Source organism: Somniosus microcephalus, chromosome 12 (genome assembly GCF_052327205.1).
Source record: "Somniosus microcephalus isolate GS21.2 chromosome 12, FLI_Smic_1.0, whole genome shotgun sequence".
NCBI classification, from domain to species: domain Eukaryota; kingdom Metazoa; phylum Chordata; class Chondrichthyes; order Squaliformes; family Somniosidae; genus Somniosus; species Somniosus microcephalus.
This window is the reverse complement of record NC_140998.1, coordinates 163,586,201-163,600,228: the sequence shown is the minus strand read 5'-3', so window position 1 is coordinate 163,600,228 and position 14,028 is coordinate 163,586,201. Positions and strand designations below refer to the sequence as shown.

At 45.6% G+C, this 14,028-nt stretch overlaps 1 protein-coding gene across 1 annotated transcript in view; it reads left to right on the top strand.

The window, feature by feature from the left end:
• galnt16 (UDP-N-acetyl-alpha-D-galactosamine:polypeptide N-acetylgalactosaminyltransferase 16) overlaps positions 1–14,028 on the top strand; it is a 242,549-nt gene that overhangs the window by 110,930 nt on the left and 117,591 nt on the right. The window contains exon 3 of the mRNA XM_086003759.1: positions 232–330. Within this exon, the coding sequence (XP_085859885.1) occupies positions 232–330 (99 nt within the window). The remainder of the gene's footprint in view (positions 1–231; positions 331–14,028) is intronic.

The following is a 14,028-nucleotide window of genomic DNA, read 5'->3' as shown; positions in this document are numbered from 1 at the left end:
ATAGACGTAGGGCTGTGTGTACTGCTCTGTATGTAGTCTGAAGATGAATGTTTTGAAACAACAATACATGTAGTTAATTTTCAGACATATTGCCATCTCTAGCTTCCATAAATGTGTTATTAAAAGGATAAGGATTATCCAATAGTACTGATCAGCCATAATCTAACTGAATGGCCATCTCCTGTTCCTATGTTCAAGTTCTCCTTTCTAACTGCCCTCGCTGTTTTTCAGGTGCCCCTCAATCCAGTACAACAAGGACCTGCCAGCGACCAGTGTCATCATCACATTCCACAATGAGGCTCGCTCCACACTGCTCCGCACGGTGAAAAGGTCAGTGGATCGCGCCAGTAGATAGACAACATACCAACACACTGTCACTGTCACCTCTGTCGCTGTAGCTCCAGCAAATCAACTTCCAGATTGTTGTCTGTCTCGCCAAATCCCTTTGTGAACACCTCTGCTCTATCTGTACAATCTTCTTCGCCCAACCATCCCTGTCTGCACTGTCCGCTCCTCCAACTCCAGATTAAACTATGATGTCCTGATTTGCTAAGGTGCTTCCTTTCTAGGGTGGTTTATACAAGGTGTCGACTGTGGCTCAGTGGGTAACATGCTCTAGGTGGGAGGGGCTAGGAGTGAGCAGGTGTTACTGGTTGCCTGATTACAGCAGGGAGTTGGAGTGAGTTTGTAAAAAGTTGGTGGTGGGTTTTGGGGTTTTTGTTTTCAGGTTTCAGGGCCTTTTTGGCCCATAAAAAACAGCCAGATGGCTGCTGAGGGGTCTGGAGTGCCGGGCCCCTCAGAGGACAGTGTTCCCAAGATGAATTTAATTAGGGAAGAAACTGTGGTTGGAAGGGAAAGAAAAAGGCCCAAAGATTTGGGCCGGGACCCCAGGAGGTTTGGAAAAGAAAACACGGCGGTGGTTCAGTGCGAGGATAAGGAGATACGAGTTTGGGATATTATCCAGGCGGTACATGAGGACTGTGGCGAGGGAAGCTGCTTTGCCTGCCGACCAAAGCCGAATGTTGGGTTCGAGGTGACGGTCAGTGGCCGAGAGGAGGTGGAAAGACTTTTACTCAGTCTGAAAGTTGGCGATGAGTTCTTGGAGGTATCTCTGCTATATTCGGAAGAGGTGGTGGTCTCATTCTTAAACTTGCCAGTTTATATTGAGGACGATATGCTAATCAAAAAGTTGGAGTCGTGGGACATTAAAATTTGCTCAGCAATAAAGAGGAGGTACTATCCAGGAACACGGGTAGCAGATGGAACCCGTTACATAAAGGTGCGGTTCCCAGAGGGGGTGAAGTCATTACCGTACAGCTGAAATTCGAGACATTGGAAGGAGTGCAGTACTTTCGTGTACTGCATGATAACCAAGTGAAGGTTTGTTATTATTGTCTTGGACACGACCATCTTGTAAGAAATTGTACTGTTATAATTGTGGCGAGTCTGGACACATCGCTCGGAGCTGCAAGGCGGAGAGCTGTGGGGTATGTCACAAAGGCCCCACCCGCTGTGAGTGTGAGGCAGAAGGAAGCTCTATGAGTGATGAGGTGATGGGAGAAGGAGCAGGAGGTGCGAGTGGAACGGCTGGAGGAGCGGAGCAGTCGGAGGGCACAGCTGGTAAATTGAAAGAGAAAAGAGCACAGGAAGAGGCAGTAAATTACGGAGCAGAGAACAGGAAGGAGATGGTGGAAAACACACCAAGTACAGTGGAAAAGAACAAAGACAGCAGCGGGCAGCAAGGGTCGAGTGTAGACTCGAGCCTTAATACGGTTCAGCTCTCCCTAAAGAATCTGGTGTCCACGGGAGGAGAGGAGTGGGGTGCGTGGTAAATGTGAGTACTCCAAAGAAAGATGGGGAGTTGGACATCTCGGTGAGCAGGAGGGGGCAAGACAAGGAGAGGGTGCAAGAGGCAGGAGCCTTAAAGGGGCAGCAGGATGGGAACGGCAAGACAAAGACGCCAGAAGGGAGCAATATAGGTGCGCCATTGTCTCAGAGAGAGAAGGATCAGGGAGCAAGGGTCAGCGGTGGAGATGAGGTTGAAGGGAGCGGCACTGTTGGAGAAACAGCGATAGCAGGAAGACTCTCTATGGGAGATGATGTATCTGACGGGGAGCAGGATTATGTATCTGACGGGGAGCAGGCACAGAGGGTTACAGAAGAGCTTGAGAGTGAGGAATTAGAGGGGGACAGAGACATGGAAGTGGGGGGTGGGGTGGCACCATGTGGAAAGGGAAAGGTTAGTGAGGGGCAGAAGGAGGGGGAAAGGGCAAGTCCTCAGGGGCCCAAACTTAATGCAAGGAAGAGGCTGAAACAGCAGGGAACGTTCAAACAGGAGGTGAAAAAGATTCGGAGGCTGCAGGAAAAAGCAACAGCTGGCCGAAAAGTTGGGAAGGAGCAGAGGGAAGGGCCACAGATTAAATGATGGGGAGATTATCAGGCATACTTCCCTTCTTTGGAGTCATGATTACATTGGTCTTGATTAATGTGAACGGACTGAGGGGTGAGAAGAAATTGCAGCAGTTGTTGCAGGGTTTTAAAGGCACGGACTTGTGTCTGCAAGAAACCTTTTGGGATGAGGATATTCTAGAAAGAGTTCAGAAGGTTTGGAAGGGAGAGGTGCTTGCAAGTTGTGCAAACAATAACCGTAGAGGGGTGGCTGTTTTGGTGAGTCTGTCCATAAAAGAGAATGTTGCCTTGGTGGACAAGGACATTGAGGGGAGATTTTTACGGCTAAGGGTAAAATTGGAGGAATTTAATTGAGATAGTTTTAACATCTGTGCACCGAACGAACATTGCAAGCGTCGCGAGTTTTTTCGGGGGTTATTCACTGAAGTGGCAGAGGTGGAAAATCCTTGTATAGTGGGGGATTTTAATGTATTTTTATCTTGGATGGACATTTCAGCCCAGATGACCTTTAAGGATGATAACTCCAGAGGGATGATTGTAAAATGATGGCAAATTTAAATTTGAGAGACGTATGGAGGGACTGGAATCGCATAAAAAGGGAGTTCTCCTGATCAGGTTGGGTTGGTGATGTTTTAAAACAGAGCCGAATAGATTTTGTGTTAATGCGGGAAGGGTTAAGTTCTGAGGTGATGGAGATTGGTCACTAAAAAATACTTTTTTATAATCAATCGGCTTTGGTTCTTAGAATTAGGAACAGCAGAGTTAAGATCGGTTCAGGGGTGTGGATTTTAAACAATCAATACCGGAAAGAAATTGCTTATAAAGAAGGGATTTAAAATATAATAAAGAATGCTCGGAAGGAACCTTTGTTCTTGAAAGAAAGAAGAGTTTGGTGTAAGGTTGCAAAATTCTGGGAATTTTTAAAAGAGGAAACTTTCCATGGGAATTTTCGGGAATTTATGGGAATTTAGAGTTTTTTTGCACACTGATGGTTTTTGTCTCTGACCCTTCACAGAATCACAGAATCACAGAAACCCCACAGTGCAGATAGAGGCCATTTCGGCCCATCGAGCCTGCACCGACACATATCCCACCCGATCCCCATAACCCCTACACCAACACATATCCCACCCTATCCCCGTAACCCCACGTATTTAATCCCCCTAACACTAAGGGTCAATTTATCATAGCCAATCAACCTAACCCGCACATCTTTGGACTGTGGGAGGAAACCGGAGCACCCGGAGGAAACCCACGCAAACACGGGGAGAATGTGCAAACTCCACACAGACAGTCGCCCGAGGCCGGATTCGAACCCGGGTCCCTGGCGCTGTGAGGCAACAGTGCTAACCACTATGCCACCCTTATATTATCTTTGTCGTCAAAATAGACATACTGTTCCATACAAATAAAAACAGGCTTTCAAAACTTTATTTAGGTTATAATTTTGAACTTTATTGAACCCCCACAAAAAAGACCCATTTAAAATAAAATAAAAAGAGCGTCAGCTTATTTAGCCTGTAATTTGTCCTTATTTTGTCCCTTTGAGTCTTCTACTCATGAGTCTTCTGAGTCTTCTACTCCTCATTGCTCCTCCTGATTCTCTGACTCTGGCTCTGACGTGTCCATTTCCTCCTCTGTGTCAGTGTCTAGCTGTGTGGTGGACACTTCTGTATCTGGCTCAATAAGTTGTAGGTTCGCCCGGATAGCCACCAGTTTCTCCACTCTCGTTAGTCAGCCTGTTGCGCACCTTTGTATGCGTATTCCCAAAAAGTGACCAGTTTCGTTCAGAGGCCGCTGATGAAGGTGGGATTTGGAGTATCACCGATGCAATAGGTGACAGGGCCTCAGATGCACAAAGTCCCTTCCACCAGGTATGTGCACTGGTATGCTTGCATGATTCCCATATCCCATCCCCATTCCAAAGACCTTGTGTTAAGTCTGTGTGTTATATTGAGAATTACTACACAGACCACAAGAGTAAACTTTAACAGGACTTTACTAGTTGAAGGTCAGGGCGGAACTGCCCAATAAATCATTACACAGCACTTATATACCGGTGTGGTCACCACCGGTATTACAGTATACAGCAGCCAAGATAAAGTAGTGCAACCCCTAAAATAGTTCTCTTAAAGGTGGAACGGTTACATACACTACAATCCTCCCTTTTTAGCTTAACAGTATATATATTCTCCATTAAACATAACATCATCATAACATATATATACACAACTTCATGTAAAAACAGTTCACAGATTCAGTCTCTGAGGCGGCGCCTCCTGCGCCTACTGACTCGGTCCGGATAACGCCTCGGTGGTGTAGTAGTTTTCAGTGGTGTAGTAGGTTCTTGTTGCTGGGGTGACTCATCTAATAGTCCCTCACTGGACTTAACAGCTTGAACTTTCGTAATTGCAGAACCAGCATTGCTGACTTCTAAAGGCTCGAGTACCTTGGGAAGTTTTTCTACTTCCAGACTGATTTGGCTCAGTTCGGAGGGACCACGTGCGTGACCTGGTAGGGGTGATAATGGTTCAGATGAGTCATCATCTTCATCATCAAAGAAGTAGGTGTAAACTCACAGCTCAAAGTAGCAGAATGCTTCTCTTCCCCTGTAATGTTCTGTAGTTCTTTGACTACCTTTGACGGAGGCTCTTTAATAGTCAGCCTCGCCTCAGATTTTGATTTCCCTGCGATAAACTGCAGCAAGCCGGTCATCTTACAAGTTTATTTTTTCCAGAGTGAGACGATGAATAGTGCCACGATGCTCAATGTCCACATCTTCAGAAGCATGAAGAATTTCACCATTTAGTATCCATTTTGGAGGCTTCACGTCAGCAACTGAAAGCTCACACTCAAGAATGGCGTCACTTGGCTCTGTCACTTCCACATCACCTATGGGTTTAATGATGGCAATTGATTGCTCTTCTACATATAACTTTGCTGGGCTTTGGTCATCTCACAGAATCACAGAATCCCCACAGTGCAGATAGAGGCCATTTCGGCCCATCGAGCCTGCACCGACACATATCCCACCCTATCCCCGTAACCCCACGTATTTAATCCCCCAACACTAAGGGTCAATTTATCATAGCCAAATCAACCTAACCCGCACATCTTTGGACTGTGGGAGGAAACCGGAGCACCCGGAGGAAACCCACGCAGACACAGGGAGAATGTGCAAACTCCACACAGACAGTCGCCCGAGGCCGGATTTGAACCCGGGTCCCTGGCGCTGTGCGGCAACAGTGCTAACCACTATGCCACTGTGCCCCCCATCTATGGCATCGCACATGTAGCTGCCTTCATCTTCAAAAGCGACATTATTAATAACGAGCTTCCTGTACACATCTTCACTCACAATCTCATATTTATTATTGGGATGAATCTCTTTGTCTTTGTAATACCACTTGACAGCAGCATTTGGCCTGGAAACCTTGCATTCGAAAATGACACGATGTTTCTCCATGCCAATCTTCTCTAAGGGTTTCACAATTTTAACTGGCAATTCTTTAATTCGAAGCAAAGCTCTGGAAGTAGCGCTTTCAGTAACAAATTTGATCTCTGCAGCATCTTCAGTTTTTGCCTCTGCCACCAATTCCCTGAGTGGCTTATTACTGCTGACACTGCTCACAAAAGGGTGCTCTTTCTTCTTAGCTTTCAACTGATCGATGAATTTGACATATCCCCTTTCTTGCTCAGCTTTGATTCGTTTGGCCTCATCGCGTAGACGGTTTGTGTGTTCCTGTTCCATTTTCTCAATCAGCTGCTTCTGCTGTCTTCCCAGATTCTCCCACTCTGTGTCAAGGAACTTTTTCTTTGCATTCATCTCTTGCTCAAAACGGCGAATCATTTGTTCTAATTGCTGTTGTAGTTTGGAATTGAGTTGAGTTCGAGCCCGGTGTTCCTCCGAAATGTGCATGTCAGTAGACTGGACAGACTCAGAATTCTCTGTCAAACTATGTTGTCGTTGTCCAGTGGAATTCTGTTCTGATACTTTGTTCTCTCCTGAAGCATTTATGCCCTCCTTCGTTTTTCCATCATTAGTCTGCAAGTCCATTGTAGACTCGTCTTTTGTACATGGGCTGGTCTTACCATCATCAGTTCCAGAGTCTGAGCTGATTGTCTTCACCGAGTTCTCACTCTCTGCTTTGTCACTGTCACTGCTGCATATGCCCTCATCCAATATTCTGGACAATCGTGCAGGTTTGACCTTTTTTTTCCTTTCCGGAATCTACCGTTATTGCTTTTAGGGAGTGCCAGTCCATATTTATTTTCCTGATCCACTCCCGTCCCAGAAGTGGTGGACCTCCCTCAGGTAGTGCATATATGTCCATTCCTTGGTGTTCTTTGCCCTTGTGTACCACCTTGACGTTTATCTTTCCGATGGGGTATACTCTTTGCCCCGTGTATGTCTTTAATACTATCTCCGTACCCCGTAGGGGAATATGTGTGAATAACTTTTTGTAATCTTGCTTATTCATGACCGTCAACGCCGATCCGGTGTCCAATTCCATCTTCACGTGGACTCCTGCTATCTGCTGTGTGACCCAGATAGTTTGTAGGTCAGCTTCTTTACTCACATTGTGAATTCTCAGACTACCCAGTTCCTTGCTGTTGGAGTCTGAATCCGAATTCTGTTCATCCGAACTCTTCTCAGCCACCTTGTGTACCTTGCTGCACTTTTCCTGCGGTGACTTTTTGTTGCTGGTCTTCTTTCCTGACCGGCATACTTTAGCTATGTGACCAAGCTTGCCACATTTTCTACATTCCTGGTTTTTAAACCAGCATTGGTTCTGATCGTGTGTTGTCTTCCCACAACAATAACATTTCGTTGTACCCAAAGCCATTTGATCTACGCTGAGTACCGCTGCCTTCAGCTGCATTTTCGCAGTGCCTCTCGCTGCGGCTTCGTGCGATGCTGCAATAGAGACAGCCTTATCAAGTGTAAGATCATTTTCTTCAAGTAGCCGCTTTTGTGTTCCTTCTTTCGACAATCCGCACACGAATTTGTCTCTCAGTGCCTCTGTCAGTCCTTCCCCAAACTGACAGTATTTCGCTAGCTTACGCAGTTCAATTAAGTACTCCGCGTTGCTTTCCTCTTTCAGTTGCGTTCTCGCATAAAATTTAAATCGTTCCGCTAACATCAGCGGTGTGGGGTTCAAATGATCCTTCAGGACAGCAACAATATTAGCGAAAGTCTGATCCGCCGGTTTAGCTGGTGATAGAAGATGCTTCAATAGCCCGTATGTCTTCGCACCCATTGAGTTTAGTAAGGTTAATGCTTTATCTTCATTTGATATTTTATTTGCCTTACAATATATCTCTATGTGTTCTACATACGTGGCCCAATCTTCAACATCGGGATCGAAATCGTTGATGTTACCACGCTTAGGCATCCTCGCGATCTTCTTGAGAAACAAAAGAATTATTTTTTTTTTTTTACAAAATGGCGGTTTCCCGCGCTTGTCTTCTTCCCCCGCCTCCGAAAATGGCGGCTTCCCGCGTTTGCCTTTCTCCCCCGCTGGCTGTAATGGCGATTGCCGTATTGCTGCGTTCGCCCTCCCCCAGCGGTTTTCAAATCGCGCCTCCCAGCCCCTCTTGCAGTCCGGTCCTTTCCCTCCCGGCTGCGGCTGAGTTCTCCGCGGTTTTTAAATTTTTTTTTAATTTTCTCCCGCGCTTACGCTGTCCCGGTCGCTGCGCCTCGCGGCCTCGGTAGCTGCCCGGCCTTTTTCACCGGTCGCAGTCGAGCTCTCTCTCGACGCTGTTGCGTCTCCCAGCCCGCTATTTTCTCCCACGCCTTACGCTGTCCCGGTCGCTGCGCCTCGCGGCCTCGGTAGCTGCCCGGCCTTTTTCACCGGTCGCGGTCGAGCTGTCTCTCGACGCTGTTGCGTCTCCCAGCCCGCTTGTAGCCCGGTCTCTCACACCGGCTGCGTTCCCGCTTGTAGCCCGGTCTCTCACACCGGCTGCGTTCCCGCTTGTAGCCCGGTCTCTCACACCGGCTGCGTTTGCATTCACCACGGCTTCCGTGCCCTACGCTGCCCCAGTCTCAGCGCCTCTGGCCCCGACTTCTGTCTGGCTCTTTTCCCCGGCCGTGGTCGAGTTCTCCGCCCTTATCTCTTCCGTTCTTCCCTCCCCTATTTCACAGCCAACGTGGCCGACTTGCTGCTCGTCGCTGATCGGCTTACCCACCACCGTGAGAGAAGGGATGATCACTGCCTGTTGCTGATGGAAGGCTTCGTGTCAGAATTCTTCCTTCGCTCTGCAGACTCGAGTCTTCTCTCAGCAGAATGATGAGGGCAGATGCCTCTTCTCGACGCCCGTTAAACTGCCTTGGATGTATCTCTGCCGCAGGGTAAGATCGTAATCGTCGCCACTGTTAAGTCTGTGTGTTATATTGAGAATTACTACACAGACCACAAGAGTAAACTTTAACAGGACTTTACTAGTTGAAGGTCAGGGCGGAACTGCCCAATAAATCATTACACAGCACTTATATACCGGTGTGGTCACCACCGGTATTACAGTATACAGCAGCCAAGATAAGGTAGTGCAACCCCTAAAATGGTTCTCTTAAAGGTGGAACGGTTACATACACTACACCTTGCTTGGTAGAGAACTTTGCCAGACTTCCCAGAACTTTGCCCACATCCAGATTGAGATGGTGTGAGAGGGTAGAAATCACACTGTAAGCGCTGTTGATCTGTTCTCCAGAAAGTATTGGTCTCCCAACATGCTTTGGGTCCAGCATGAATCGGCTTGACACAAAATTCTTGACGCGTCTGTATGAATTGAACAATTGCCTTCTCCTCTGCTTTGAGCAGCAGGGATGTGGGTAGGGCAATGCTGATTTGTTCTTTTAAATCAGTAAAAAGCCTGAGAACATCTGACAAGACAGCGTCATCTCCTTCAATCTGAGCAACTGCAGATGCTACTGGTGAGAGTAGTTTAAGGCTGCTAACCACTCTCTCCCAAAACACATCATCCAGCAGTATTTTCTTGATGGTGATTTCCATATCCCCAGACTGGGATATTGCCATTTCTTGCAGCGACTCCTTACCCTCCAGAAGGCTGTTGTACATTATGACAACACCACCCCATCTAGTGTTGTTGGGCAGCTTCAGTGTGGTGTTCTTGTTCTTTGTCATTTGCTTGGAGTTGTAGGTTGCTGCAACTACCTGTTTTCCCCTGACATACTTAACAACTTGCTTGGCTCTCTTGTACAGTGTTTCCATGGTTCTCAAACCCATGATGTCCTTGAGGAGCAGGTTAAGCCCATGAGCTGCGCACCCAATAGACGTAATATGAGGGTAGGCCTCCTCCACTTGAGCCCAAGCAGCCTTCATATTCGCAGCATTGTCAGTAACTACTGCAAAGACCTTTTGTGATCCAAGATCGTTGATGACCGCTTTCAGCTCATCAGCAATGTATGTGCCTGTGTGTCTGTTGTCCTTCGTGTCTGTGCTCTTGAAGAACACTGGGAGAGGAGTGGAGACGATGTAGTTTATGATGCCCTCCCCTCGTACATTTGACCACCCATCTGAGATAACTGCACCACAGTCTGCCATCGCTATCGTTTCTTTGAGCTTTCCTTGGACTTGGTTATACTCAGCCTCCAGCAAATAAGTAGACAAAGCATGTCTGGTGGGAGGACAGTATGCAGGGCGAATAACATTGAAAAATCTCTTCCAGTACACATTGGCTGTGAGCATGAGGGGTGAGCCTGTTGCATATACAGCTCGAGCAAGGCACTCATCTGCATTCTTCTGGCTATGGTTATCCATTGTATCAAAAAACCTTCCAAGTGGGCCAGGAGTTGCTGATGATAAGGAGCCTGATGCTGAATGAGAACCATCATCTTCTTGAATGGAAGCAGAGGAACTCTGGGCTGACTGCTGTGAGCTTTGAGTGAAGTTGTTGCATTTGGATAAATGCTGCTGCATCTTTGTGGCATTCTTTACATATGGCTTTCTACAGTGTTTGCACATGTACACAGTCTTTCCATCTTTAATGCCTGGGGTAAAATGCTTCCACACATCCGACGGTAAACGTGGCATTGTTCTATGCAGAGAAATAAAGGGCATTCATCTCTGTGTCGAACTGCGGTCGATCAGCACGATTGCAACAGGGTGAGTACATTTTTGCTGATGCTCCATGTGATGGAAGCATGACCTGTACACACACGACGCTACATTACCAATAGTGTATTATTTTGTATATTTTAAATTGAAGGACAACAGAGTTCAACAAGTAACTGGTTTATTTGGTATAAAGTCTGATTTACTTACTGCATCATCACAACATCAGCAGAAAACAAAATGACTTCCCTCAGGACCCCTAACCTGGATCTTAAAAAAACTATAGCAGTCTTACAGATGCCTGCAGGCCAATCACAATTCGATATGCAAATATTACAAATAGAGGGAGCTAATCGCTCATCCAACCAATCAGGACACATTTGTTCACAGTCACACACAAAACTTGTGATTATTAAAACAAGCCAAGTAAGAAGATAAACATATATTGATTAAGAAATTCCTTAATAATTAAGATTCCATCTCTGTTAGTAATTTTAAGAGAGGACCTGTGGAAAAAAAAGAAATACAAAAAAAACAATATTATGCTAGCATGTGCTTTTTTGGGCAAAATTCCCAAGCTAAAACTTCCCGTGGAAAATTTCCAGAAACTTTCCACCCCTTTGCAACCCTAGTTTGGTGGGACAATTTCAAATATGAGGTAAAAGTTTTTTCAGTACATTATGGGAAAAAGAGAGCGGCAGCTAACCGGCGTCAAGAAGAGAATATAAACAAAAGGTTTACGGATGTCTGTAAAGCAGTTGACGGAGGGGATAAGGAAGCTGAGACTAAGTTCCGGGTGCTAAAGGAAGAGTGGGAATTATTACAAGCTGAAAAATGCAAGTGGGCCATTCTCCGTGCAAAGGCTAGAGATGCATTGGAGGGCGAAAGATACACTAGATATTTTCTAGAGCAAGAGAAGCTGCGACAGAGATTATCATTAATTGAAGAGTTGAAGGTTGGGGAGAAGATCATTCATGAAAGTGGGGAGATTTTAGAGGCGGCTGGCAGCTTTTATCAAGAGTTATATACAAAAGAAGACATTTCCAATTTGGAGATGGAGAAGGTTACTGCTTTTATTGAAGAGGGTTTAAAGGAGGATGAGAGAAGCATGTGTGACAAAGAAGTAGGATTAGCGGAAATAAAAGTAGCAATAAGTGGAATGAAGGGGGGGGGGGTGGGAAAGCCCAGGGTCTGATGGACTAAGTGCAGAATTTTATAAAGAATTTTTTGAGATTTTAAGTGCATTGCTCTTAGGAGTTTTTAAGGAAATTAAAATTGAGGGAAGCTTGGCCCCATCTATGAGGAGATGTGTCATAAGCTTAGCTTATTATAAAAATAAAGGGGATAGATGGGATCTGAAGAATTGGAGGCCCATCACATTGTTAAATGTGGATTATAAGATCTTGGCGAGGGTTATGGCAAATCGTTTGAAGGAGGTGTTGCCGCAGATAGTTTTGCCCTCTCAGTCCTATGGAGTCATAGGCCAGGACATCGCAGACTCTGTGGTCTCAATCCGAGATGCGATAGAGCTCATGGAAGAGAGTGGGAGGGAGGCTTATGTATTAAAGATAGATCAAGAGAAAGCCTTTGATAGGGTCTCTCATGAGTTTTCATTGAAGGTTTTGGAAGCATTTGGTTTTGAGGGAAATTTCATTGAGTGGATAAGGATTTTTTATTCAAACATATTTAGCTGTGTTAAATGTAATGGTTTTTTATCCAAGTATTTTCCGATACAGAGATCAGTGAGACAGGGTTGTCCCCTGTCCCCGTTGTTGTACACATTGGTAGCAGAACCATTAGGTTACATGATGCAAAAGAAACAAGGTGTAGTTGGGATTGTGGTTCCCAGTTCTGGGCTAGTGTCAGTGATACACCAATATGCAGATGACACAACCTTAACATTGAGAAATGGGGAGTCAGTGAGGAAAGCTATGGATGTAGTGGAGGAATATTGTAGAGCTTCAGGAGCCAGAGTGAATTATAGTAAGTCCCAATGCCTGGTTGCAGGAAGGGGTAGGGGGGAATGGTTGGGGGAAAGTCCCTTTAAGGTGGTGGAGGTTTTGGAAGTTCTGGGGGTGCATATGGGGCGCAAGAAAGACAGGGATGAAGTGAATCGATTAAATTGGGAACCGAAGGTTATGAAAATTAAAAAGATTTTGGGAAGATGGGAAAGAAGGTGGTTGAAAGTGCAAGGAAGAGCGACAGTGGTGTCTGCTCTCCTGCTATCTAAGCTATGGTACTTATTGACGGTGGAGGATATTCCTGAGTGGGCAGAAAAGTCCATCTGAGAGGCTTGTATGAGGTTTTTATGGGAAGGGAAACCAGCCTTGGTGGCTTACAATACAATCATTGGACGGAGAAATCAGGGAGGACTCAATTTCCCAGAAATTGATTTGAAGAAAAAATCCTTTAGAATCAAATGGGTGAAGAGATTTCTTCAGAAGTCAAATACAAGTTTTTGGAAGAGTTGTTTTGAGCATTTTTTAAAACGAAGTGGGATAGGAGGGCAGGGGATATTGTATATGGAATACAATAATGGCCCAGAAATTCGGGTCGGGGGCTTCCCGCGGGTGCAAGCCCCTGACCTGCACTTGCCTTGCGCGCCGGCCGTTGAGCTGTGGGCCCCCGTGGAATTCCGATCCTGGGCCTGCTCCAACTGCCGGCGCGCAGTGCATGCGTATCCCAGGGGCGCAGGTAGGTCGAAGCGTCCCCTGGGATCACGTGGGCCATGGAGAGCCAATGGTAGCAGGGAATGCTTCATTCATAAGTTTGACAGGAAGAGCTGTCAAAACTTATAAATACTACGGCCCCAAAACATCACTAAATCTTCAAATAATTTTTTTTTTTAAATCACATTTTTAAAATAAACTATAAATTATATGAAATAACTATTTTAAACAATAACTTAAATTTTTGAAAAAAATAATTTTATTTTCTAATGGGGCTAAAAATAAACTTACCTTTTCTTTAAAGTATTTAAAAATAATAAACTGTGGAAAAAATGTTTTAATTTTAATTAATTCACCAGTTATCTTGTAAAAAGCAGGCCTTACGCCTGCTTTTTAAATGTGTAACTCCTGGAGACTTACCCTCCCGGGAAAGCCTGCAAAAAAACGTAAGTTCGATGTGCACGCGCAGCACGCGTTTGAACTCTGAACCCCTTCTTTCAGGGGAACGGAAGTGCCGGTTTCCCGCGCATGCGCAGTGTATGCAGGAAACCGGCACATCCATTGGACCTACGGGTGAGTACCCCGTGCGTACTCACCCGTGGAGACCCGAATTTCTGGGCCAATATGTTTTTGAAATCGATTAAACTTCTCCCTAGGTTTTATAAGGGGGTTGTAGAGACTTGGCCCCAATTTTTATAAAAAGTGTGCAGTTTATGCCCAAGGGGGCTGAGGAATTTTTAGAATAGCCCTTATTTTTGAACAGGTGAGTCAACATCGAAGGAGCGGTTTTATTTAATCAAGCTTTTATAAAAGCTGGTATTATATGTGTGAAAGATGTATTATACGAGGTAAATCCAGGTTGGTTGTCAGAAGCG